The 26,727-nt window shown below is 33.9% G+C and overlaps 2 protein-coding genes and 1 long non-coding RNA gene across 3 annotated transcripts; 1 reads left to right on the top strand and 2 right to left on the bottom strand.

The window, feature by feature from the left end:
* Window positions 1–52: 52 nt before the first annotated feature.
* LOC117915021 lies at window positions 53–21,111 on the bottom strand. Its single transcript, XM_034830564.1, has 7 exons — window positions 20,618–21,111; window positions 19,282–19,381; window positions 18,031–18,096; window positions 15,845–15,959; window positions 3,804–3,886; window positions 3,052–3,113; window positions 53–762 (listed from the first exon to the last, which is right to left on the bottom strand). The coding sequence occupies exons 1-7, from the start codon at window positions 20,833–20,835 to the stop codon at window positions 642–644; spliced, it is 765 nt and encodes a 254-aa protein (XP_034686455.1). The 5' UTR covers window positions 20,836–21,111; the 3' UTR covers window positions 53–641.
* Window positions 21,112–24,782: 3,671 nt separating this feature from the next.
* Window positions 24,783–25,837, bottom strand: LOC117914315. The gene is made up of 2 exons (XR_004651257.1): window positions 25,757–25,837; window positions 24,783–25,658 (listed from the first exon to the last, which is right to left on the bottom strand). It is a non-coding gene; the product is annotated as an uncharacterized LOC117914315 (long non-coding RNA).
* Window positions 24,960–26,719, top strand: LOC117914314 (probable peroxidase 61). Its single transcript, XM_034829598.1, has 4 exons — window positions 24,960–25,231; window positions 25,458–25,643; window positions 25,789–25,948; window positions 26,094–26,719. The coding sequence occupies exons 1-4, from the start codon at window positions 24,980–24,982 to the stop codon at window positions 26,516–26,518; spliced, it is 1,023 nt and encodes a 340-aa protein (XP_034685489.1). The 5' UTR covers window positions 24,960–24,979; the 3' UTR covers window positions 26,519–26,719.
* The last annotated feature ends 8 nt before the right edge of the window (window positions 26,720–26,727 follow it).

The raw sequence follows: 26,727 nt of genomic DNA, 5'->3' as shown, positions 1-26,727 counted from the left end.
TGATAAATTTGAGAAACGTTGCAGAAAAGAAATGAAAAATCAAATCAAATTCAGCAATAAATAGTCCAATCAGATTCATGGATGCTATGAATCATCTCATTTCAATATTTTCCCAGGCCCCAGTCAAGAGAAAAGTCTTGTAGTTCAAATCAAATACCCATCAATTGTTTCAACTCCATCATCCAAGTTTCACCTGCAAGCCAAACTGGTCTCATTTTCCTGGTAACCAATCAGTGCCAATCCCGGAAAATATGAAGCCAATGGAGATCAAAAGCCCTAATTACATCAATACAGAGAAGTAAATTGGTAACATCAAAACATTCATTATTACTCTTCATCCCCCACAATCTCTGCACGGTCTATAAACCACCCTGTACCATACACTACAGAGACTGATCCAATGAAAAACACCAAGAAAATATAAAGGAAGTGAGAAAAAAAAATGACCATGCCACTTTCCCATAAATGGATCACTAGAATTTTCAGTTGGGAAGTGGCTGATGATCATCTTGAGTCCACAGTTTTTCCTTAGCATGGAGAGAAAAGGGATTTGATTAGATAAAATCCCAATAGAAGCAGAGCAGCAAAATGTATGAGGGAGGCCCTTGAGGTGGGGTTCATGGTTACTACTCTTCCTAAGCTCATGGCTGCCTTGGGAGGGCCGGGTGGGATGCGCGGGGAAGGATGGAGTTGACCAGATCTTCGTTTATCTTCACAGGAAGAGGCGGCATCTGCCGCATTACTTCTGGCATGTCATTCAAGCTGCAGATGGGTAGCAAATTAAATAAATGGGTGAGTGTTTCTGCATACATGAATAAAGAATTCAAACATATATCAAGATCCAGTGGTTATAATGGAAAAAGCCAAGAAGCGAGGTTCATCCAACAGAAATACTAAATGGATTCATTTTGGATTTTGTAGAAATGATCCTAACAATCTCACCATAGTAACAAGAATCGATACAATAAAGATCTAAAGAGTGAAAAGGTGTGAACACAAGCAATGAAAACTACTTGTAGTTATAAAGATGGCACACCCCAAGCTAAATTGAGCAACATGGTTTACCCACTTCCTACTGATGAATAAGGCAGAAACAGATATGCCAATAGTTCAGTGTTATTTTCAGAAAATAGATGTCTAACACATACTTTGTTCATGATATATCTTTTTAATCTCTTGGGTAGTTTAATAGCTCAATATTGTTGGCAAATTCAGCACCTATGGCACCTGGGCATTTGCACCATGCTACATTCCAAGATATACAAGTAATAACTGGGTGATTGACAAACTACGGAATTTGCTAGACGTTGGTGTTCTTGTTTTTAACCAGATGAATTCTTATGGAAAAAATACAATGGTTTGGGTTCTCTCTGGTTCAGTGAAGGAAACTCTCCTTGGTTGGCATGGAGCTTTTGTGGGGAAAACCCGTAAAAAGGCTTGACAAATGGTCCCCTTATGTATATTTTGGTCAGTCTGGAAGGAAAGGAATTTGTTAGCTTTTAGGAATGAGAAGTTTTCGCTTCAAAGACTGAAATATTCTTTTGTATGTAATCTTTGGTCTTGGGTTAGGGTGTTTATAGTTTTGAGCCCTTCTTCTCTTGTTAGCTTTTTTGAGTGGCTAGGCTCTAAGTAAGGATAGGGGTTTTGTTGTTTATTTCCTCCTCCCTTGGTTTCAAGCCTTTGGGCTGCTTTTGTATACTCCCTGTATACTCAGAGGGCACTATTTTGGTGCTTCCTCTTTCCGTTTCATATAATTCACTTTCTCTATCAAAAAAAAAAAAAAAACAATTTCATTAGGCATATGGAGAACAACCTCAAAACCTATAAGGTTTTATATAACCTAGGATTAAAACAAAAAATATAGCAAGTATTCATTAAGTAAAATTAAGCAAATAAATGAGGGAATGACTCAAATTTGTGATCAAGTGATACCTAAAATTAACCATTTACTTTATCTCGGATTGATTGTTTGTCTTTCAAGGGAGATTGAGAGGATATTGCACATTAAGTTAGTATAGGATAATAAAGAGAATGTACAAGACAGGTGGAAGCGAGTACTTAAAATGAGGATACAGAGATGGATGAGTGGCAAAACAATAAAAGGAAAAATAAAAAATGAATGTATCTGCATGTTAACCATGGGACTGGTAGCCCCCAACACAGAAAATGCAAATGACTAGCCTAATGGAGGAGAAAAATTCGGGTAGAAAGCTAGACAATGAATTCAAGTCAGACCAATGGGTGGAGCCCCAACTCTCCGCACTACTTGTTTTTCAGCCTTAATGAATGACACCATCCTAAAATTTCCAACAAAAATTGCTACCTCCTCTTCATTCTAAGGGGAGCCTTGCCTCTTTAAGGCAAGATCGATAAATATGAAATTTTATACGTTGGTTGATTCATCCATTGGCTTGCCAAACTTTTCTATTATAACTTTCATGGCCAAGTTATTTTTAAACAACTGAATTACACATTTTTTGAGATTAATGTATAAAATTTAAACACACAATATAGTATGGAAAACAAAAGGTTTAAGTACTTTGCTATATTGTACCTCGGATGTGGCTATGTGGATTGGCCAACATGATTTCTGAGTTGTGGTTTCTGGCCAGATTTCTTTTCTCTAGCTAAGAATTGATATTTGTGCAAATTTCTTGAGCCTCTCTCTCAAGTTGTAACTAAAGTGCTAAACAAAAAAAATTTATGACGACTCATAACAAATTTGACTCTTCAAAATTTTACTCGACTTTCAATATTTTCAGGCAAGCATCCAAGAGGGAAGCCAACAAAATGCACTTTTTAGTGGATCAGAAAAAAGGCCCATATGTTAGAATAATAGATATCATAAACGGTAAGGCAGATGGTTTAATAGAGGACATTTTTCTAGACAAGATTGAATTGCAGACAAGGATTCATGTAGCTGACAATAAACAGTCTGATACAGGACTTTGTTGTTGCCATTAACATATACCCCTACATCACACATCCATCACAAACACGAATCCACATGGTAGCAAGTAAAGAAAGCATTAAGCATAGTTCGCAACATACTCATTCAAGATGGCCTGGATATTGTCACGAGCTTGGCAGAAAAGACTGATGTTGTCTTGTATCTGCAGAAAGAGAATGGGAAAGAAGGTTATTAAGCATGAAAGCCACCAAGGATGCATTTGTGAAGAAGAATAAGGGCATTCGACAGAATAATGATATGTCCATAATGCCGTTACATTTCTTAAAGTATTCATTTCTAAAAATATATTTAGGATATCTTATGTTCAGTATAGTTTAGATTACAAAAACACAGGTAAAATTTCATGAACTACCAGTTGTGGTAACAAAAAAAAGTGTTAAGAGAAGTCAAAATGATTATAAGAAGGGCCGCTGATATTGAAGTGCAGGAATTACAGTCTAATGATGATCCAACCTCCATTATTAACTGACTCACCAATGGTTTTACTTATGGGATGACCAATCTAGACCTGTCAAACTTTCTTTCTAATCCAATTTGCCACTCTATAGTGAAAAGAGTACATGATAATTCTCTAACTTGGTCAATAAAGTAGATGTGCCATTGAATCAGCATGATAGTTAGGTTGTAATCCAATAAATGGCATTTAAGGTAAGGAGATACACCAAAACTATGTATCTTTATTAGCAGTAGGTAACAGTCTCACGAATATCTTTGAAAGACAGATGATACCGACATTCGTCATGCATTGAAGAAAGAGTGAGGCTGGAATTCAAGGATTTATATTCGAAGCAACAATAATGTGGATCTGGAATTCATATGCCAGAAAATTCACCTGTAGAGAGGCAAGATTTGCAGAAATTTGATTGAAAGCTTGTGCATTTTGCTCAAGAAGCTGTCCAGTAGAACCACCAATGGCTGCACATGACACAATGCAAAATTTTTAAAATAGCATTACCATAACAATGTGAGGTACAATCATATCATTAGAACTTAATGCTAAACAAAAAAATAAATACTCAAAAAATTGATAACCACATGCTCTGTTAATTAAAATGGTACTAATCTCCTAGTCATAGGTAAGGAACAAAAAAAGTGTGGTTTCAAACAGTAAGAATCATGCATGATGTATCTCTTTTTTCTGGATGACATGGGTGGAAATCACTCTTTCCTTATTAGGAGAAAATTTCTCCTGATCAACAGTGCAATTTTTTTCAAATGGTTAGATTTTTTCTTCTTCTTCTTTGTCCTTTTTCTTTTCTTTTTCTCTTCTCTTAACAACAGGCTAGCTTTATTGTATATATAATAAGATATATAATTTTATCATCATATTACAGATTTTAAACTATAATTTGTTAGGGTTAGGGTTAGGGTATTTTTCTGTTAGCCATGTAGTCATTTTATTTATTTAGTTTTGATAGCCAGAGATCAATTATATTAACAACGGCTAACAAAATGCTGTGCAAAAGCATACATGGTACATACAAGGCACCAAAAGGCCAAACATGTTTAAGGGATATATTGGTTTAGAATCCAATTGAAAATTGTTAAATTATTCATAGTATACATATTTATATAGAAGAAATAATGTAAGAAAAGAAAAAAAAATATAAACTTCCTAAATCAGTGCTACAAATATTTGTCAACCTAATTACAAAGTTGACTAAATAAAAGAACTTCCTAAAATGGTCTTAGACTGGTCAAGATAGTTAATTAACCCTTGGAATCAAGGGTGAAATCAATATATGGTTTCCATCAATCAAGGGTGAGATCAATCACTAATTTCCTTGAGATCAGTAGCTGATTTCCTTTAGATCAGTGACTAATTTCCAACACTCCCCCTCAAACTGGTTCGAAAATATCCTCTATTCCCAGCTTGTTGATCATTGAGTTTAACCTTGGATTTAAGAACTCCTTTAGTGAAGACATTTGCTAGTTGCAACTTGGAAGAAATGAATAGAGTACTATTGAAGATTATTACAAATATAATATACAACTGTGGAAGATATACAGTTGCGTATACAGCTGTAATATATAGTTGTGTGTGTGTGCAGTTATGTGAATATCCAGCTGTGTAGATTTGTGTATATTTGTGTCTATAATTCCTGATTTGCAAGGATCTTTTTTTTTTTTTATAGATAAACCCACAGAAGATATATTAAAAAAAGGGTGTTTGAAAGGCAACCCAAAGCATACAGGGAGTATACATGAGTCATCAAAAGACAAGAAACAAAATAGGCAAGCACTCACCAGCCCTCAACAAGAGCCCAACCAATCAACAAAGTTAATTAAAGAAAAGGGTCCTACATCTAAACAAGACTTAGCCCAAGAGAAGAGATTACAAACAAAAGAATTTTTCATTTTTTGAATCGACAAAACCTCATTATCAAAAACTATCATGTTTCTTTCCTTCCAAACCGTCCAAAATAAACAGAGAGGAGCTGCCCACCAAACCTTTCTATGCTTCTTGTCCACAAAGGGAGCAAACCAACCTAAGAGAGTGTCTCTAACCATGAGCGGAAGGACCCAATTAACACCGAACAAAGAAAACATGAGATCCAACAAAACCCTCGCCTTGGAGCAATGAACAAGGATGTGATTTATCATCTCCTCTTCAGCACAACACAAGAAGCACCTGTTAGCTAAGTTCCAACCCCTTCTCTTGAGTTGATCTTGGGTAAGAACCTTCCCCCATGAAGCTTCCCAAGCAAAAAAACCCACCTTTGTAGGAACACAAGGGCTCCAAATAATGCTCCACGGAAACGGGATTGCACAGCTATGATTTGCAAGGATCTTTAATAGGGTAGTTTCCAATTCTTTCTTTATCTTTTCTTTTCTATTGCTGTGTATATTTCTAGGGTTGTATACTTTTAAAGTATGAATAAGAAATACAATTTTTCTCCACGTGGTATCAGAGCCGAATTAGGCTCCTTGGGATTTTTTCTTTTTAGCCTTCATCGCTGAGTTATAGTACCCTTTTTCCTCTATTTTTTGAACCCTAGTTTAACGGCCTTCATTGTCATTTCAAAGGCACTTTGTTATATTTTTCTCTAAAGTTATATCTGAATTCTACCCACCAAGTCCAAGATTGTTGATGACACCAACACCACCCAAACCTGATAGCATGAATACTCCATCAACAGCTGATTTGTCCAAAACAACGAACAAGGACACTATTTCGTGTACCGGTGCTGGAAACTTCAAGGGTGGACAGCAATGTTTCAAAGGTGGGCAACAGGGAACTCAGACACGCTTCACCAACTCTCAAATCAATGAAAACCCTTTACAAGAGAAGATGAATTCTGGGGGCAATGAACATACTAAGCTTAACAAGGAAGAGATTGAGAAATTGAAGAATCTCCTAGGAACCTTTGAGACTCCTAATGGTGCTTGTTCTCTCACTCAGTCAAGTAAGTATTCTCCTTCTCTTGCTTTTAGTATCTCAAATATGCCTTTCCTAAGCTCTTAGGTCATCAACTCGGGAGCTACAAATCATATGACTCATTCCTCACAAAGTTTTAGTACCTATAGCCCATGTCCTAGTAACAAGAAAATAGCCATTGTTGTAGGCTCTCTAGCCACCATAGTTAGCCAAGGGGAAGTTCACTTGAATAAATCCATAGTTTTGAAAAATGTGCTACATGTACCTAAGGTCCCCTTATCTTTCCTTTCCAAAATCCTATCCACAATAAAAGATAAGATTGGCTTCATCATCATCGTCTTGGGCATCCATCATTTGACAATCTTAAAAGTATGTTTCCTTTATTGTTCAAAGGAATTGATGTAGAAAAATTACATTGTGATGTTTGTGAACTTGCAAAACACCGTCATGTTTCTTTTCCAATAAGTAATAAAAGAGTTTCAATTCCTTTTGCATTAGTTCACAGTGATATTTGGGGTCCTTCTACAATTCCTAATATTTTAGGCTCTAGACGATTTGTCTCATTTATAGATCATTGCACTCGAGTATTTTGAATCTTTCTTCTTAAACAAAAATCAAATGTGACAAAATGGTCAAAACTCGATTTGGAGTGGGAATCAAGAAGTTTGGGTGTAATAATGCAAAGGATTACTTCAATCAAATCCTATCTCCTTATTTCCAAAAAGAATGTATTATCCATGAATATGTTAGTACTCCCTAACAAAATGGGATTGCTAAAAGAAAAAATAGTCATCTTCTTACTGTTACAAGAGCTTTTTTGTTCCAAAAAAATGTTCCTAAATCATATTAGGGGAAAGTAGTACTTACTGCTACTCATCTTATAAATCAGTTGTCATCTAGAGTTTTGGAGTTCAAAAGTCCAATGGAAATTTTTTCAAAATACTTCCCAAACTTTACAATGTCTACCAATCTTGTTACAAGAGCTTTTGGTTGTGTTTTTTTTGTCCATGTCCACACTCATAATGGAGGGAAACTAAATCCAAGAGCAATTAAATGCATTTTTGTAAGGGATTCGTCTACTCAAAGAGGTTATAAATGTTATCATCCACCCACTCAACAATTTATGTCTCTTTTGATGTATCCTTTATTGAACATGAAAGCTACTTCAATTATCCTTATCTTCAGGGGAGACATCAGTCATGGAAGATATAGATACCGGAGATTTGATCTTACTTGACTTGCCCCTATCTATGTCTAAACCCTCACAATCACAACCATCCATGTTTGAGCCTATATTTGAGCACTCACAAATTCCTTAACCTACAAGTCCTAACCCTAGATATCCACCTTCAAGGAAACAAGTTCCTAGTTCTATAAGGCCAACTTTGGTTTACTCAAAGAAGAAAGCAACCATCACTAAACCTGTGCAGGTCCAAGAGTCATAATCGACCACTTCCTATGAGGTAAATGATCTCTCTTCTCCAAAGATTTCTCCTGATTCTGTTGATATTAGTGATCTAAATCCGCCCATTACACTTAGAAAAAGAACAAGAACATTTACTCAACATCCTTTATATCCACTTTCCCATTTTGTGTCCTATGATAGATTGTCTTCATCACATAGAAATTTTCTCACCAGCCTAAACACCACAGCCATACCCAAGACCTTATCCAAGGCACTAAATAGTAAGGAGTGGAAACAAGTCATAAGGGTCGAGATGGAAGCCCTTGAAAGTAATAAAACTTGGAATGTGGTTGAGTTACCAAAATAAAAGAGTCCAGTAGGATGCAAGTGGGTGTTCACAATAAAGTACAAAGCAAATGGTTCACTTAAGAGATACAAAGCTAGACTCGTTGTCAAAAGTTATACTCAAACATACGGAGTAGATTACCAAGAGATTTTCACACCAATAGCTAAGATGAACACTGTGAGAGTTTTATTGTCTTTGGCTGCCTAATTTGACTGGGACTTACAATAGTTTGATGTGAAAAATGCATTGCTACATGGAAAGCTCGATGAGGAAATCTATATGGATCTTCCATCTGGTTTTAATATGCACTTGAAAGGAAAAAAGGTTAAGTAAATTAAAAAAAAGCTTTGTAATGGCTAAAACAATCTCCACGAGCTTAGTTTGGAAGATTTGTCCAAGTCATGATAACCATTGGCTACAAACAAAGCCATAGTGACCACACCTTATTTATTAAACACTCAACCTCAAGAAGAGCAATTGCCCTATTGGTTTATGTGGATGATGTAATAGTGACTAGAAATGATCTTGAAGAAAGAGAAGCATTGAAGTGGTGTTTAGCAAAAGAGTTTGAAATAAAAGAGCTTGGAAAACTAAAGTATTTCTTGGAAATTGAAGTGGCTCACTCAAAAAATGGAATTTTTGTCTCCCAACAAAAATATGTTCTTGACTTATTACAAGAGACAAGAAAAATAAGATGTAAATCAATTGACACACCTATTGATCTAAATCACAAGCTTAAAGAAGAAAATGAAAATGTAACCGTAGACAAGGGTATATACCAGAGATTGGTTGGCAGGCTGATCTACCTCTCACATACGCGACCAGACATAGCCTATGTAGTCAACCTAATGAGTCAATATTTATGCATAACCTGAAGGAAATTCATCTACAAGTTGTATATAGAATCCTACACTACCTATAAGCAACTCCAGGGAAACAAAACTGAGCTACCATTGGAGACCTATACTAATGCAGATTATGCAGGATCAATTATTGATCGGAAGTCTACTACAAGATATTGCACTTTTCTTGGAGAGAATTTGGTAACTTGGAAAAGTAAGAAACAAAATGTTGTTGCAAGATCCAGTGTAGAAGTAGAGTATCATGCAATGGCCCAAGGAATCTATGAGTTGTTTTGGCTCAAGATTATCTTGGAAAACTTGAAGATTAAGTGGGAGACACTATGCAACTTTATTGCAACAATAAGTTGGTCATTAACATTGCACATAACCCGGTACAACATGATAGAACCAAGCATGCGGAAGTAGACAAACATTTTATTAAGGAAAAATTGGACGATGGCTTAATCTACACACCATATGTGTCCATTGGAGGTCAATTAGCCGATGTCTTAATAAAAGGATTAGCTAGTGCTCAGTTTCAAGAAATCATTATCAAGCTGGTAATAGACAACATTTATTCACCAACTTGAGAGGAAGTGTTGAAGATTATTACAGCTATAATATACAGTTGTGGAAGATATACAGTTGTTATATATAATTGTGTATGTACAACTATGTGACTATCCAGTTGTGTAGATTTATGTATATTTGTGTATATAATCCTTAATTTGTAGGGATCTTTAATAAGGTAATTTCCAATTTTTTCCTTATTCTTTCTTTTCTGTTGTCGTATATATTTCTAGGGTTGTATACTTTTCAAATATGAATGAGAAATACAATTTTTCTCCACAAGTACAAATCATTCCACTAGCAATTTTCTCTTTGATGAAGTGTCTATTTATCTCAATATGTTTTGTTATATCATGATACACTGGGTTGTGTCCAATGCTTATAGTTTGCCTTGTTATCACAATATAGCTCCATAGGACCCTTTGATTCTATTTGCAACTCCCTTAATAAGTTCTTTATCCATATCAACTCACATATTCCAAGTGTCATGACCCTATATTCAACTTCCGCACTTCACCTGGCTACCACAAGTTGCCTCTGACTCCTACAGGTTACTAAGTTACCTTCAACAAGAGTACAATAGCCAAAGGTGGATCTTTCATTAGTCATGGATCCATCCCAATCAACATTTGTATATGCTTCCACATCCATATGACCATTTTGAGAAAATAGCAATCCTTTTCCTAGAGTAGCTTTTAGGTGTGACAATATTCTTTTGAATGCTTCCATGCGAGGTTCTAAAGGAGAGTGCATAAACTAACCAACCACACTTACAAAGTAGGCAATATCAGGTCTGGTGTGGGAAATATAGATTAATCTTCCCACAAGTCTCTAATACCTTCCTTTATCTACTAGAGCACCATCTGTAACTACACCAAGCTTGTGGTTCAAATCAATAGGATTTTCTATAGGCTTGCACCCAAGCATTCCAGTTTCCTTAAGAAGATCCGAGACATATTTCCTTTGGGATATTTAAATCTCTTCTTTTGACCTGGCCACTTCGACTCCCAAAAAATAATGAAGAGTATCCAGATCCTTGATTTCAAATTCTTTAGCCAACTTAACCTTCAATTTCTGAATTTTCTCACTATCATCACCCGTCATAATGATATTGTCTAGATAGACAATCAGTATAGCCAACTTCCATGTGGATGATCTTCTAAAGAACAGAGTATGATCCACCTGACTTTGATGAAAACTGAACTTAAAGAGCGATTGAGCAAATATTTCAAACCATACTCTAGGTGATTGTTTCAGGCCATATAAGGATTTTTTCAGCTTGCATTTCCTTCCATTATTCTCTCCAAAACTGGGTGGAAGGTCCATGTAGATCTCCTCTTCTAGATTTTCATGTAAGAAAGCATTCTTAATGTTAAATTGTTGTAGTGGCCAATTGTAATTAGATGCAAGAGAGAATAAAATTCTTATAAAGTTCATCTTTGCCACAAGGACAAAGGTTTCTTGGTAGTCCATACCATAGATATGTGTGTACCCTTTGGCCACAAGTTGCGCCTTATATCTTTCCACAGAACCATCCGCCTTGTATTGGATTCAAAAAACCCATTTGCATCCCGCTAGTCGTTTTCCTTTAGGTAAATCAACAATACCCCAAGTCCCATTCTTCTTTAGAGCATTCATCTCCTCTATAGCAATCTTCCACTTCAAGCCAGCAAGGGTTTCTTCAAACATTCCTTAGAATTGAATCTGAATTTATATGAGAGGTAAATGCTTTATAAGTCCCTACAATCCTATGATAAGACATGAATTTTGACAAAGGGTGTTTGGTGCAACTCATAACACCCTTACGGATTGCTATAGGAATATCAAGATTAGTATCAAAGAAAGGAGTAGAAATTGAAGCAAGATTGGAAGGATTACAAATAGATTTAGGAGGTATAGAAACCATATCTTCATCTGAAGTTCATGATTGGTTTTCCTTTGAAGAATTAGGGCCTTCCACCAACCTAAATTGATCTCAAGGACTTCTAGTATACACTTGTATCTCCATTGTCCTTTTATCATTGTCAATGGTGGTCTTCAAGGAATTCTCTAAGTTCTTCCCATTTTCTTGAATACTACAAACTAGTGTTGGTAATGAGACTAACCAATTCTATGATTGATCTTTTGCTCCCCTTGAAGGTCAGTCTTTGAATAGTACGATTGATGTTCAAAAAAACTCATTTATTGTAACAAATTCCCTTTTGGTTGGTGGATGGTAACACTTATACCCCTTTTGGGTTGGAGAATATCCAAGGAAAATGCACTTAATGGCCTTTAGGTCAAGCTTAGATCTATCTTTGTTAGGGACATGAACAAAGACACTACTTCCAAAGACTTCCAATGGTAAAGAACCGAATACGAATAGGTGAGGATAACATTCTTTCAATGTTCCAATGGGAGTTTGAAAATTGAGTACCTTTGAAGGCATCATATTGATAAGATAGGTTGTTATTAAAACTGCATCTCCCCAAAGATGTTTTAGAACGTTTTTGGCAAACATTAAGGTTCGACTACCTCAAGAAGACGTTTGTTTTTCCGTCCGGCCCCCATGTTGTTAGGGAGTGCCTGCACAACTTGATTGATGAATAACATCCTTTTCCAAGAAAATTTTTTGAAGTCTTTCATTGAAGTATTCCCACCATTATCAAATTTAACAGTTCGTATCTTGGTGTCTTGGTGTCAAATTGTGTTTAGACCATTAAGAAAAAATTATGAATTGTGGCAATAATTTTCATATTTATCCTTTCGTAAGTAGGTCCACATAGTCCTATTGAAGTCATCAATAAGACTAAGGTGGTGTTTGTTTTTTTACTTAATTCTAAATAGAACCTTAATGCTTAATAGTGTTAAATATTAGGTTGTTTGTTTTTGTAGTATTTTATTTCTATTAAGTATTAAAAAGTAAAAAAAACCAATATGTTATTTTTTCTATTTAGAAAAAGCTACATATTTTGGTTTTTTCTATTTAGTAAAAAGTTTATAATAAGTCATGAAAAAATAGAAAAACAAACAACCTAAATTCTTAAAACAAATTGTTTCAGCAAAAAGCCAAAAAAACAAACACCACCTAAGGATCCATCTAGCACCAGAAATATAAGTCACCCTTGAGAGCACCCAAACATCAGTATTTATAACCAAGAAAGGAATTTCACTTCTTTTGCCAGTAATGAGATATGACACCTTTTGATTTTTAGCCAACTCACAAATTTCACACTTGGTTTAGGAAAAATCTAGACTATCACCTAGATTTGGATACAATTTCCTCATGTAATGGAAATCGGGGTGCCCTAATCTTTCATGTAACAACCAATAGTCTTCTAAGGTTCCCTTTTTTTGAGGTCCCTTTAGGTGTCTCCTTCTTCTGCAACTTTCAAGAACTGAATATGGTACATGCAAATTCATATAAAATAATTTACAAATTACCACATCCTTTAATAATTCGCTTACCAGTAACAGAACCTAACCTTCAGTTTTTTAGCATTAGCAAGATTAGCAATCAAGGTTCCATGAAACCAGATAATTAGATTGATTAACCAGATTAGCAATAGAAGCCTCTATCAAGTAGATGAGAAAGAAATCTAAGGGAAAGAGTTTTTAAATGGTCTCCTCACCACAAATCCCAGAATTGAATTTCAAAATCATCACTAACAAGGTATAACATAAGAGTAGAACTCAGGCACCCATGAGAGAAGACTTCCCAAAGCAATGAATGGGCCTCCCTACTAGGTTAATTGACATCTCACCTACTTTCCAGAAACCCAATCTTTCTCTTGACTAATGAATTCCATGATGCATGTTACTCCGTAGGGAATTTCCATGACCATTTACCAAAAGACTTTGGTCCTAAAGGTCAAGTTGCCTAGGCTTCATCCAGCCTTTTTAAGGAATGGGAGGTTAACCCTTTCTAACTTGCTACCCTTACCGTGATCTTAAACATAGCTATGAAACACAGAGGTATGTGGGCTAAAGAGGATCGAAAAGGAGTAAAACTACTATTGAACGACAAATAAGCATTTTTCCAGTCACTCAAACCCTTGTGTGCTTCCTAAACAACTAGCTCCCAAAAATCAAGAGCTTGTAGATTGCCAACAAAGGAAAGAGAACAAGATATTTGACAGGCCACTCTGTAATTTAACATCCTAGTTAGCCTGGTTAATACATGCTGAGCACATGATGAATCCCTCCAATGAGACCTTTTTCTGTAAGATCACCATAATTTGATGGTTGAAGGCTATCTATCACTTTCCATACAATGTTGTAATTTGAAAAACAATGTAATAACCACAGTTTTCATCTTCTACTAGCAAAACCCATTTACAAAAAGGTAAAATGCTAGGGACAATTATATCCAACTCCTTATTTCCTAGAATAGAAGCTGGAGAATCATATCAGTCCCACTAATCTTCAACCAGTTTGATATATAATTTTTGCCAATGAAGAGACATGCACACTCCCATCAAATATAAGGAGTGTGAAGGAAAGCATAGCTTAAGGGTTATGCTTAGGTTCTTGAAACTAGACACACACAAAGCACTCCTTAGATGGAGTACGATGATTTTAAATTATAGTCCCATGCCAGCAGGCTAACCGACCCATAATATGCTGCTTAAAAAACTATATATAAAAACAGTTCCAAAACTGATGTTAAATCATAAATATGTTTATTACCCATCTTCCCTTTAAGGAAAAAATGTACTTCCAAATAAATAAATCAAGACCAGATGGCACAAGTTTACTTCAATCTAATGATTTTGGCAGTCAAAAGAGGGAATGGTCGATAGTTAACAGATATTGTCTCTGTAAAGTTGGCAAGGTCCCCACAAATCACATCCTTATCCATTGTGATAGAGTTAGAAAGTTGTGGGACATTATTAGCCATTCATTAAGTATTTTCAGATTCTGTGAAAGAGCTCCTTTTGGGATGGAAGGAGAAGGGCTTGGATAGACAGCAGAGGGAAGTCTGAACCATTGCTTCCCTCTGCTTGTTTTGGTGTTTGTGGTGTTAGTGAAAGAGAAGGATCTTCAGTGAGGAACAGCTTCATCACCAAAAGTTGAAGGATATCCTTATTAAGTCTCTTTTTCGGGTGATCTAAAGCCCTGCTTGGGAGGGAGAATTTTTCTTTCTTGGATTTCATCAATATCCTAAACAGTGAATAGTGGAGCTTTTTGCTGTTTTTCTAGGTGTTAGCCGTTTTATTTTCCATTCTGATGGTGCCTCTTGTATACCCCCTCTATACATAAGGTATCTCCCCTTGCTTATAAGACACTGTTTACTACATTTTTGTTTGCCTATCAGAAACAATAAGGAATTATCTAATATTTCATTCCATGTCTCATTGAGGCCCTGAGTACTAAAAACTAGAGTTTCCCCATCTCAATTAGGATAAAGGAAAGTAGGCAAACAAAATATTAGAAATAGGTTAATGATCTAATGAGTATATAATCCATAATTTTGCTATATTATGGAAATAGGTTTGGACAGAAAATATAAAAACAAATTGACCATGAAAACCAGTTTTTTCTCAAATACAATTCTTTTTGAGTAATTTTGAACAATATAATTAGAAAGTCATAACCTATTATTTCAATGATAAAATTTCTACAAGCCAACAAAATCCCTGCTCAACTTGTGAATACACAAAAACACATTAAGTGGAACACAAATAAAAGTTATGGACTTTTCTGAGCTTTCTTATGATCACACAATCACCCCACTGACAGAGTTGAGATTTTTGAATTACTCAATATTGGTATTTTAAATTCTGAAATCTAATGAGGAAACTGTAGTGATAGATTATGGAAGCCACCCACTACATACAATTTAGAGAGAAAAAAGGAAAAAAAGAAAACATAGATAAACAACAGAACAAACTTAAGTAGGTGAAAAGATATGCCAAAAAGAAACCAAGAACATGCTTTTGCATTTGGTACTTCTCCTGTCGCAAAGTGTACAATCATGTACTGCCATCCTTTTTACACAATTGGTCACCACCATCCAATATACTCTAATTTTATGAAGAGCAAGGGAGTGAGCGAGAGAGAGAGAGAAATGATTTGGGTGGTGAAAAAGGCTCTCTATTTTTGGACCAAAAGTATGAAAATTATATGGTTAAAACTTATTGAATCATGTTATTTTTGTAAAATTAGTGTCTGATACAATGTCATCAGATATTGGACTACATCTTTTGAAGGCAAAAAAGCCACATATCATAAAGGACCTGGCAATACGTGAAACCACCCTTTTTGACAGGGGAAAACTTGCCCCCTATGTTGTTATCTGTTCAGTTTTCATAACTATTCAAAAACACAATAGAGAGGATTATGGCCAAACCTTTGTATGATATGCCATCATCATTGTCCATAGGAATCATGGGCATAGCATATGGTGGAACATTGGTTCGGGATGCTAAATGAGATGACTTTGCTGAAGGTTCAGTGACTTTTTCCTGAGAAACAAGTGAGAGAGATTCTCCATGAGCTTCTGGTTATAAGAAATAGATCTAAAACAAATGCAGGAGAACTGAGATCATTGCATGATATATCTCAGACCAGTTTCACAACAGAAAACAGAAAAAAATTACATATTGAAAGGAATTCACAATCATAGTTTGGCAAAATCATAACCATATTCATTAAATCTAACCATCCCTTGAATATTGTCAGAATGTTGACAATTCATGTCTTTTCTATCTGCTAAACAATCACAATTTCCAACCTGTTATTCATGTGCTAGAAATAGACATACATTACAGGTTCCCATGTAAGTAACAATCAAATGAAGGAAAAAATAATTGATGAGAATCAGAATAGTTTTCTGTTTCTGAAAATGAAGGAAAAAATAATTGAAAAACATGTTTGGCAATATAGTTTCAAAGACTATTTTTTTAGTCTATCAAAAATAAAGTTTCCAAAAAGGTTACTTAAAAAATACAAGCACTTCAAGTATAAGGAAATGATACAAAATACAGCATTTTAACCACTGCATTCTATGACACCATGAGGCGCTTTGGGAGTAGGATCAAGAATTGTCTTCTGTTTCCGCAAACAGAAAAAACAAATGACATAGACAAACATGTTTGGTGACATGGTTTCTATAACAATTTTCAAAAAGATTACTTGAATATCAATCACTTTTTAAAACATATGAGCACTTTCAAAATTGAAAATCAACAAAATACAAGCATTTTAACCACCACACAATAGGTACATTAAGAGCCTGTTTGGTAGAGAGAATGGAGAAAAATGACTAATTTTTTCAAAAATGCTACCTGAAAATTAGTCACATTTAGGGGGAAAAAGGAGTCAGATTATTTTTGCAGTCTAAAAAAAGTACAAACACTTCAATGATTGGAAACAACATGACAACAAACATATTCATTGTTCATGAAAAAACCATATTCATTTTCACTATATGCCTTAGGCTATGTTTGGTTCCCGGAAAACACTAAGGAAAGAAAAACAATGCAAAGGAAAATTATTTTCTCATGTTTGGTTTACCATGAGAAGTACAAAAAAAAAAAAAAAAAAAAAAAAGAAGTCAAATATAATTAAAATCAGTAAGAAACTTATATATTTTTAAATTATTTTATCTTTATATAGAAGAGTTAAATAAGTAAAATGGGTTTGAAGTAATATATAAAAATAATTCCTTAACTTTAAATCTATTTTTTATTTTCCTTCACTTTTTTTTCCCTCTATTATTTTTTTCCCCTCTATTATTTTTTTCCCTCAAACTTTCTAGGAACCAAGCATAGCATTAAACTTTCATATGCATCATCACTGGGATAAAAACTAATAAAGGAGTACTAGAACTTTATGCATCAAAAAATGGATGAGGGAGGTTCCTGGTTCAACTCTGTGTAACACAAAGTAAATGATATCCATCAAAAAAGGGAAAAATGAAAAAAACAATAAATGTTTTTTTATTTCTAAGAAAAAAAATTTGAGAAAGATGTTTTTTTATGGCATTCCAGTACATTTTGAAGCAATTTATACGTGTCCACAGATGCTTTGGTTAAAAAAATTCACAATGTTGGAGCCATTCATCCATATTGTTTTATGTCCTAGAGGATCAGTTTCATATATGTATTCATCATTACTTAGGCTTGAAATGCCTCTTACTACATTTTTCCTTCCAGGTGTTTCAAAAGACTGAAACTCTAAACCATGAAAGAACTAAACTCGCCACAATCAGTTTCATATAGATGTTACAGCATCATTCATCCGCAACTAAACTGGCCAGAGTTACACCACATTTTGTATGTGAAGTGTTAGAAGGTTGCAATTTGAATTAGTACATGAAAACACTAAAAAAAATAAATGCTATGATACTCACAATATGCATAGATCAGAAGAGTAATCTATTTCCCCTGCTTATTTCAACATTTTTTATGATTCTAGAATGTAATATCAAATGAAACAGACACACATTGCACAACCATGGAAGAGAAATAGATTCTTAACCTGAAATAGAAAATATGGAACTTAATCAAAGATAGACATAATAACATAGCATACCTTTTTATCTTTGCTTTTCCTTGACAAATTATGGTCTTCTTTCCTTCTCTTGCTATTTTCCTTTTTCTGGAGAAAGAAGCAAATCAGTTAGAACTCATATTATAAGATCCTAACTGATCACTAATTTGGAACAATGACCAATTCGGTCTCTTTTGGTCAAAATGGTGGTTGACCAACTGGATGAGAAAGTGAAATTTGAACTATAACGGTGTATACAAAGGAGCCTCAGTTAAGCATCTCTAACTGAAGAAAGCTGCCTATTCAACATGTAGAATACATTATCATAAGTTTACTTCGTTAATAGGCTGCATCAACCCATAAATGCATCCTTTAGGCATGCAAAAAATAATGCCATCTGAAACATATAATGATCTTAGCTCCAGCAAATGTGGATTTTGAACTTGCAGTGCAGTTTGGAAAAGGATACTAAGTGTTGCATGTGTAAGAGGGATGAGTAGTCATCAAAACATTCCTTGATTCAACCACATGAAACATTAAGTGATATCTCGATAAACAACATCAATTCAAGCAGCCTCCAATATATTTGTGCCCTTTGGAGCTTCAGTATAATTTCAAACTCCTTTTCAATAATTTCTACGGGGCACTACTTCTTTATTTCTATTTGGAGTACTTATATCTATCATTTTATCATTTGAAATCCATGATCCATGGACAAAACAATCATTGGTGAAGCATGGACATTGAACTCTTCATTAAGAGAAAGCAAAATAGAATAGCCTAGTTAGCAAACATCAGTTGTTAACCAACAACTTGCCACATTAAGTTTATTACTAAACTTATTAAAAATTAAAAATAACTTCAACTTGCACCTAATTTCATGCAAATGTAGGCATCTTCCTTTTAAAGGTCAGTAAGTACAGACCTTCCTTTCCATTTTTAGCTATTCATTTTTCCAAGAAATGTTTTCAAACATTACAGGAAAAGAAACTAAAAAAAGTGCACTTGCTTTGCTTCTTAGAATTCAAGTAAAATGTCGTCAAGCAAGATGATGCCACATATAAAAAAGACCGGGTTTCCAACAAGCTAAGGTGATTCAACATCAATTGAACTTCTGATGGAACAAGTTTTTAAATGAATCTCCACCTGCAAGTCACTTGTGGACCACAACTCAAGAATAAATATTCGAGTCAACGTATTTAAAGGTTTCAGCAACTCTAATAGAGTAATCAAACAATTATATCAAAAAGGAAAAAGTGTACATTGCAAAGAAATGAAAATAGTAGGACATACACTCATCCATCTGCACCGCAATGCCACATCCCGAACTGTCTTATTTTGTAATTGCATAGCAATCTTTGCATACCGAATTATGTTAGAATCGGAGCTATATCTGTGGGCAATCAACAAAACCATACTAGTAAAATAGACTAGTCATGCACCAACCAAAATGAGCATGGAAATAAAGCTAGGAACAAGGACGATGTGTTTAAGCATAATAGAAAAGTAGTATAGAACAAATAATAACCATGTAAAAGTAGTGACCCTCGGCAACTTACATAGTGTTGAACCAGGCTTTGAGAATTATCATGGTCGACATTGTAGTCAAAGTACCAACTCCCAAAGCACCAAAATTTCAAGATTGAACCGAACAAAGTTTGCATATAAGAAATCACACAAATTATAAAATGACAAGATTTTTAAAGCTACAAATCAAAATGAAAATTTTGACATCATAGGAACTTTTTTCCTATACTGAAATCTCAAACAACTTAGTGTAATAGGCAAATCCATCTCAAAATGCAGGGCGAAGAACATTAGATTCCATCCCCAACAGAATGCGCATAGAGTTTTCAGATTTGGTGTCCTTAAATTCTCAATAAAGAGAGATAGCACAAGGAACCAATCTCAAAGTGGAGGTCCTATTTTCTTACCTACATGATAGACAAGAAAATTTGAAATCCTTCTGCTCATAGTTCAGAGGAGAACCAAAGTTTCCCATGATCTCCTGCAAGTATTTCCTTCAACATCATGCTTCTCGAAAATTCAACTACTACCACCACCACCACCACTCCCTCTCAGCAAAACAGAGAGGGAGAACAAAATAAGAAAAAGAAACCAAAAAGAAAACTAAGAAAAGAGTGTTTCTTATATACCCCCCATGTATTGGGTTTGGTTCCGTTCGGGTTTTTTTAAAATAAATTTCCAAACTATCTCTAACAAGACCATGCATATTATCATAAGAAAATCCATACATGCATATGTAGGAACTTGGAATCAATTCAAATTTCCAGCCCATCAAAATACATGCATATATAAGAATTCGAACACAATTGGAACCAGCCATGTAGACTAGTATCAAGAAGAAAATATCATTGAAGAAGAACGAAACAGCGCATACTGAACACAATTGGAACTATAACAAGAAACTATTCACAAAACACAAAACATTAACTTCAAAGTAAACTACCAGAAAGAACTGCCGATTCAACCAAATTCCCAAACAAATACCCAGAGTTTTCATCAAGTACTCACAATTCTACCAGAGTTTTCAGAACCCAGAACTGAATTCACACTACAAAAACCCAAAACTGAATTCAAACTACAAAAAACGCAAATCAAAACTCACGCGTTGAGCCCTTCTTCAAGAACCGATTGCTCCTCGGGTGTCCAATCCATTGCAATACCCGGGTTGTGTTTCATCGCCGTGGCCGTCGCAACCGCCCCCGCCGGAGGACCAGAATTCTCCGACGCCGGAGCAACACTTCCGTTGCTCGGGTTGCCCCCGCCGTTGAATGAAGACGAGGCGTGACCCGGTTCTTGATGGGTCCCAGATGGGTTTGCCATCACAAAGCTTCAAAATTCACTCAAAATTCTAATATACTATTCCAAAATAATCACGACCCACTTCACCGAATCCTCTGAAACCTCAGAATCAACAGCCTTTTCCCGCCAATTCCGATTTTTTCCCGAGAAAACTCACCGAGAAAACTTCGAACCTTTTTGGGTGTGTGAGACTGAAGGGAGCTCTGTGAGAAGCCAATCTCAGAATTGAGAAATAGAGAGATTTGTACAAAAGGATGTTAGTTTTTTTTTTTCTCTTCTTTTTTCTTTTTTTTTTTTTTTTTTCACTGCAACTAGGAGAATTGGATTGAATAGGATTTTATGCTTTCCGTCCATGACAAAGCCCCTTCGGAAATGGAGAGCTTCGGTATATACGAAATTACACCATTACCCCTCACACCATATGCAATGATAACCACATCGGGGGTACAATAGTCTATTAGCCCTTCTCTCTCCTTTCACTCACCTATTAATTTACCGAACTAAATTAATTACTCCTTTATTTGAACAAAAATTATGAAATTTTAAGTAAATATAATAATTTTATTTTCATTCTTAAATGCATTTTTGTATTACTATTATTATTTCTTTTCTAGTAATATATGTATTTTTTCAATTATATTATTTTTACGATATTTTTATTTAAAGCGTTTTTAATGAAAATGTTTTTAGACTAGTATTTGTACTCGAAGTGTTTTTGGTAGAAGCGTTTTTGAAAGTATTTTTAAGAGAATTATCAATGAAATGTTTCATCAAAAAATATTATAATAATGATTTAAAAAAAAAAATTAATTTTTTTAAATATTTAATTTAAAAAAATATTTTTTAAATTAAAAACACTTCCTAAAATTACCATCCAATACACTCTTATTAAATGTTTCTTAAAAAAAACATTATTATGTGTTAAAATCTATTACAATATATAAATTTTAAAACTAAGAGATGTACTTGAAAATATTTTTTAAAATGGTTTTTTTGTTATTTACAACAAAAATAGTTTTCAATTATTTAAATTTTAAAAAATTCTAACTTGAAAAATAGGTTGAACAAACCTCCGACAAAAATCAAATTTTGAAATTTTGTTTTAAAAATAAATTATTATTTTTAGAACAAATCTTAGGTTTTTTAATTCTTTTATATTAAATAATAATTTAAAATATAAATAATATTTTGAAAATTTTAATATGGGACACAAATTTATTTATTTTTTCCTTCAATTTGTTTAAGTTAAAGTATTGTAATTGATATTTAATCTAAAAAATTAATCACCATGTACCCAAAGATTGGGTTGGGCCAAATTTATTTTTAACCTGCATTCGGCCCATTGGCTTACCCAATTTAAATTTTGGGTCTCACCTCAAACAAAAGCGAAGCTCGAACATGAACCCCTTAAAAATAGCTGGGTCAGGTTGGGTTAAGAATTAAATTCCTAATAATAGGCATCCAACCAAGGGAATGAAAGAACCCAATGGGCTTGCATTTTAGTTGGGCTTTTTCAGTCTTTTGTTTGTTGGAATGAAAAGACCCAATGGACTTGTATTTTTAGTTGGGCCCTCCAATTATTATTTTTTTTACCTCATCCTAAAAAGCCCAAGAACCCAAAAGAAAAAAAAATGTTTTTTTTTAGAAGTATATCTAAACGCCTCCTAAATAAATTGTTCATATTTTACTATAAACTTTTATAAATAGAAATTTCAATATTAGAATAAATAAATATTACTTCCATTTTTGAGAAAATCGTTTTTAATTAGTTAAAGGGAAAATTAATTAGAAAGTAGTTTAAAGAATTTGGTAAATTATGATTTAAAATTATCATAAGTTTAAAAAATATATATATCTAAGTATTTATCGTTGTAACATATTCGATTAGAATAAAAATATTAAAATTTTAAATAATTTTTTATTTTGATAGAAAATTTAACCTATAGTTCAATAAATCATTATATTATTTGAAAAACAAAATTTAATGCTTTTCATACTTTATAGTAGAATCATAATTAAGGACAGTTTAGCCATGTTTTCTTAAATTTGTTTTTAAAAATTATTTTTTATTTTTTAACTTAAAAGCAAGTTTTAGAAAACATAAATAAATCGATCTGTATTTTTTTTGTGAATTGGTGAAAACAGTTCCTACTTATTTTTTATTTTATTTTATTTTAAAAAATTGTTTTCAAACAACAACGACAAAATAGTATTAAAAAATAAAAAAATTGTTTTTAAATGACTAGGTCAAACACACTATTAGATTTTGAGTAATATGAAAAAAGTTTTTTTGGGGTTCAAGGCAATGACAATTGGGCAAGTGGGTTATTGGTACTTGTTGCTTGCAAGTTGCAACTAGAGAAATTATTTTATCCAATATAAAATTTTGGCAATTCAAGTTCCAATATTAATGTGTGAAGTGTAGTGCATATGTCCTATTTACAATGCCCTATGACTTATTTAAAAATTATTAAATTTATTATTATAAAATATTTTTTATTAATTTTTTAATAGGAAGTGAGTAATTGCTAAGATTTCACTATACCAATTAAATTATATTTCTTAGCTTTTTTGAATTGAAATTAATTTGAAAAACAAGGAAGTATAGATTTTTATTATTTTATTATAAAGAAAAATAAATAAATAAAAATGAAATATGATAAAAACTAGGAAAATATTTTTAATTTATTTTTATTTTTAATAACCGTAATCAAACCCTTAGGACTTTTCACGGGACTCAAATATTAGGTGTTGAACCCCGAATATTTTTTCAGTTGATGAAAAATAGTGAGAAAAATTTACTACATCCAGATGAAAACTATTTAAACAAATTATGAAAATAAGAATAATTTGGAGAATTTGGTTAATTGTTCAATGGTTAAACTTAATTTTGAAGTTAAAAAATAAATATTTTCTATTAAAATAAATTAATATTAGTATTATTAAAATTATATAATATTTTATTTTACATTAAATCATACTCAAAGGATGACAGCGGGCTTCCAACGCTAACTCTTCCCAAAAAATAACTTTTCCTGGTCAAACACACAGGAGTCGAAAACAGGGGATTCTTTTTTTTTTTTTCATAATAATCATTAGATTTAATAACGTCAATTAAATTACTTTATTAACCAATAATTTGATACTATAATTTATTAATTATGGCGTACTAATTAAATATTATTTTTTTCATAATAATCATTAGACACAATAGCCATCAAATGTCCATAGAATAATCCTTCGATTCCTTAATTTTAAAAATATTCGAGCACCGTATATTTATAATTATCAGGTGTTTATTTGATAACTATTTTCAAAAATAATTTTTAAAAACTACTCTTTTATATTTTTTAAACTATTTTTAATATTTTAAAAATAATTTGTGTAAAACTTTATTTTTAAATTATTTTTAAAAATAATTCTCAAAAACAATTAAAATATATTATTTAAAAACACCTTATTTTCTATTATTGAAAACATAGTATATAAAATAATTTTAAAAAATAAAAATTAAAAACTGTTCTCGAAGACAATTGTGAGATCGTAATTTTTTGTTTATTTATTAGCCTATTTTTTATTTTTTATTTTCTAAAAAATCAAAAATAAAATTTGAAATTTTGGATTTTAAGAAAAATGAAAACATTTAAATATATATATATATATATATATATATCAAAACATTTTATTAGACCATTACAAAATTAAGAACTATAACAAAATGTGTCGATCAGATCAGTCAATTTTCAGAATAATATTTGAATGCCTAAATTTTACAAACCCTAATTTTATTTTTCAATCGAGATTAAACCATTAATAACCCTAGCCAATGTAGAAATCACATGCACTTTCCTTGCTAATGAAGCATCCTTAACATGGCTTAGAAGAATGTTCAAGACCTAGGATCACGTGAACAGCCTATTGCTACACACACCCCTCCTCACGTGCCGTACGGCAAGGAAGACCAAAAATTTAAAATAAATAATGAAAAATAATAAAATCACATTAAATTATCATTATTTTTGAATTCATCCAACCAGTCATTATCGACCACGTCAGTGACGCTTAGAACCTATATAACAAAGTCCATAGTAATATGATCCCAATAACAGGAGTACACACAGAGTTGATACAAGCTAAATTGATAAGAGCTCAAAGGGGGAGAGAAATGAGACGAGAACGATGCATTCTTTTTTCGCTCCTTGCTCTAACGGCTCTCGTCGCGAGCTTGGTGACGGTGGAGGCTGCTGAGACGTTGCCCGAGACGAAGCTGACATGGCACTACTACAAGCTTAATACTACTTGTAGGTATGCAGAGGCGTATGTTAGGAGCCAAGTGGAGTTTTACTGGAACAAGCTCAAGGATGGGAGCATTGCCCCTAAGCTCCTAAGGTTGCTCTACTCGGATTGCTTTGTAAATGTATGTGTTTCTCCTACTACTTTTCGGTTTTTCTTATATGACAATATCCTGTAGTTGGAGTGATGATAGGTTTAGGACCTGAATCTATTTTTGAGGACTCAAGAAGACTTGTTTCTTTGGGCGGCCAAGTTTCAATTCTATAGAGAAAACTGTATCTATACTTCTGTATGTAGTATTTTGGATCATCTATGATTCTCATGGGGGTTATACTGTGCCTGCAATCTAGGGTTGTGACGCGTCGATCCTCCTGGATGGACCAAACTCAGAGAAAACTGCCTCACAGAATCGGGGGCTTGGAGGGTTTGCCCTAATTGACAAGATCAAGACTGTTCTTGAAAGCCGGAAAGAGTGCAAAGGAGTTGTCTCCTGTGCTGACATCCTCAACCTCGCTACCAGGGATGCTGTTCATTTGGTAAAATTTGACCACCTAAAACCGAACCAAACTCAATACATAAATACCCTTAAACTTTCTAAATATGTTGTCCACCAAGCAAGTAGTTTAGGGTAACACTTCAGCAAACTTACCATTTTCTAATGTAATGTGGATGTAAAAACAGGCAGGGGCACCATCTTATCCTGTTCTTACTGGAAGAAAGGACGGTTTCGAATCAAATGCTGCATCAGTTGACCTCCCATCACCATCCATCTCGTGGGAATCGGCTCTGGCATACTTCAAATCGAAAGGCTTAGATGTGTTAGACTTGGGAACACTCCTAGGTAAGGTGCTACAGTTCCCAAAATAAATGTTCTTAACCAATAGACATAAGAAGATTATTCAACTCCTCAATTATCAGACAGTGAGATCTCCTAGAGGCCTACCTCCTGCTCTCTACTAATGAAAATCATCGTATTTTTTCATCAGGAGCTCACACATTGGGCAGGACACACTGTAGCTACATTGAGGACCGGCTTTACAATTTCAATGGTACCAATAAGCCAGACCCAAGCATGGACACATCATTCCTAGCCGAAATGAAAAAGAAATGTCCCCAAAGAGTGAAGAAGGGGCAACCTGACCCACTTGTGTTTTTAAACCCAGAATCTGGGTCCAGTCACAATTTCACCAATTCCTACTACTCTAGAATTCTATCCCACAAAGCTGTCCTTGGAGTTGATCAGCAGCTACTTTTTGGCAATGACACCGAGCAAATTACTGAAGAATTTGCTGCTGGTTTTGAAGATTTCCGGAGGTCATTTGCTCTGTCAATGAGTCGGATGGGAAATCTACAAGTTTTGACTGGAAGCCAGGGAGAGATACGTGAGAATTGCCGAGTCAGAAACAACTAGAATCTAAATGGGAAGCTGAAGGGATTCGGTATGTTGCTGATGAGGGCATGTTTGAGATTGCAAAGCTAAAGGGCAGCATGGTCAGTGGATGGAATTGCTTTACGTTTGGGAGTGAGGAATAACCTAACAATAAGTACAAGAAAAATATGTTTTCCTATTCATGAATAAGATTATATAACAAGTCCTTATATTAAGACATTATATAGCAG

The sequence above is a fragment of the Vitis riparia genome, chromosome 5, assembly GCF_004353265.1.
Source record: "Vitis riparia cultivar Riparia Gloire de Montpellier isolate 1030 chromosome 5, EGFV_Vit.rip_1.0, whole genome shotgun sequence".
NCBI lineage: Eukaryota > Viridiplantae > Streptophyta > Magnoliopsida > Vitales > Vitaceae > Vitis > Vitis riparia.
Note: the sequence above shows the minus strand (reverse complement) of the source record. Positions and strands in the feature narration are given on the sequence as shown.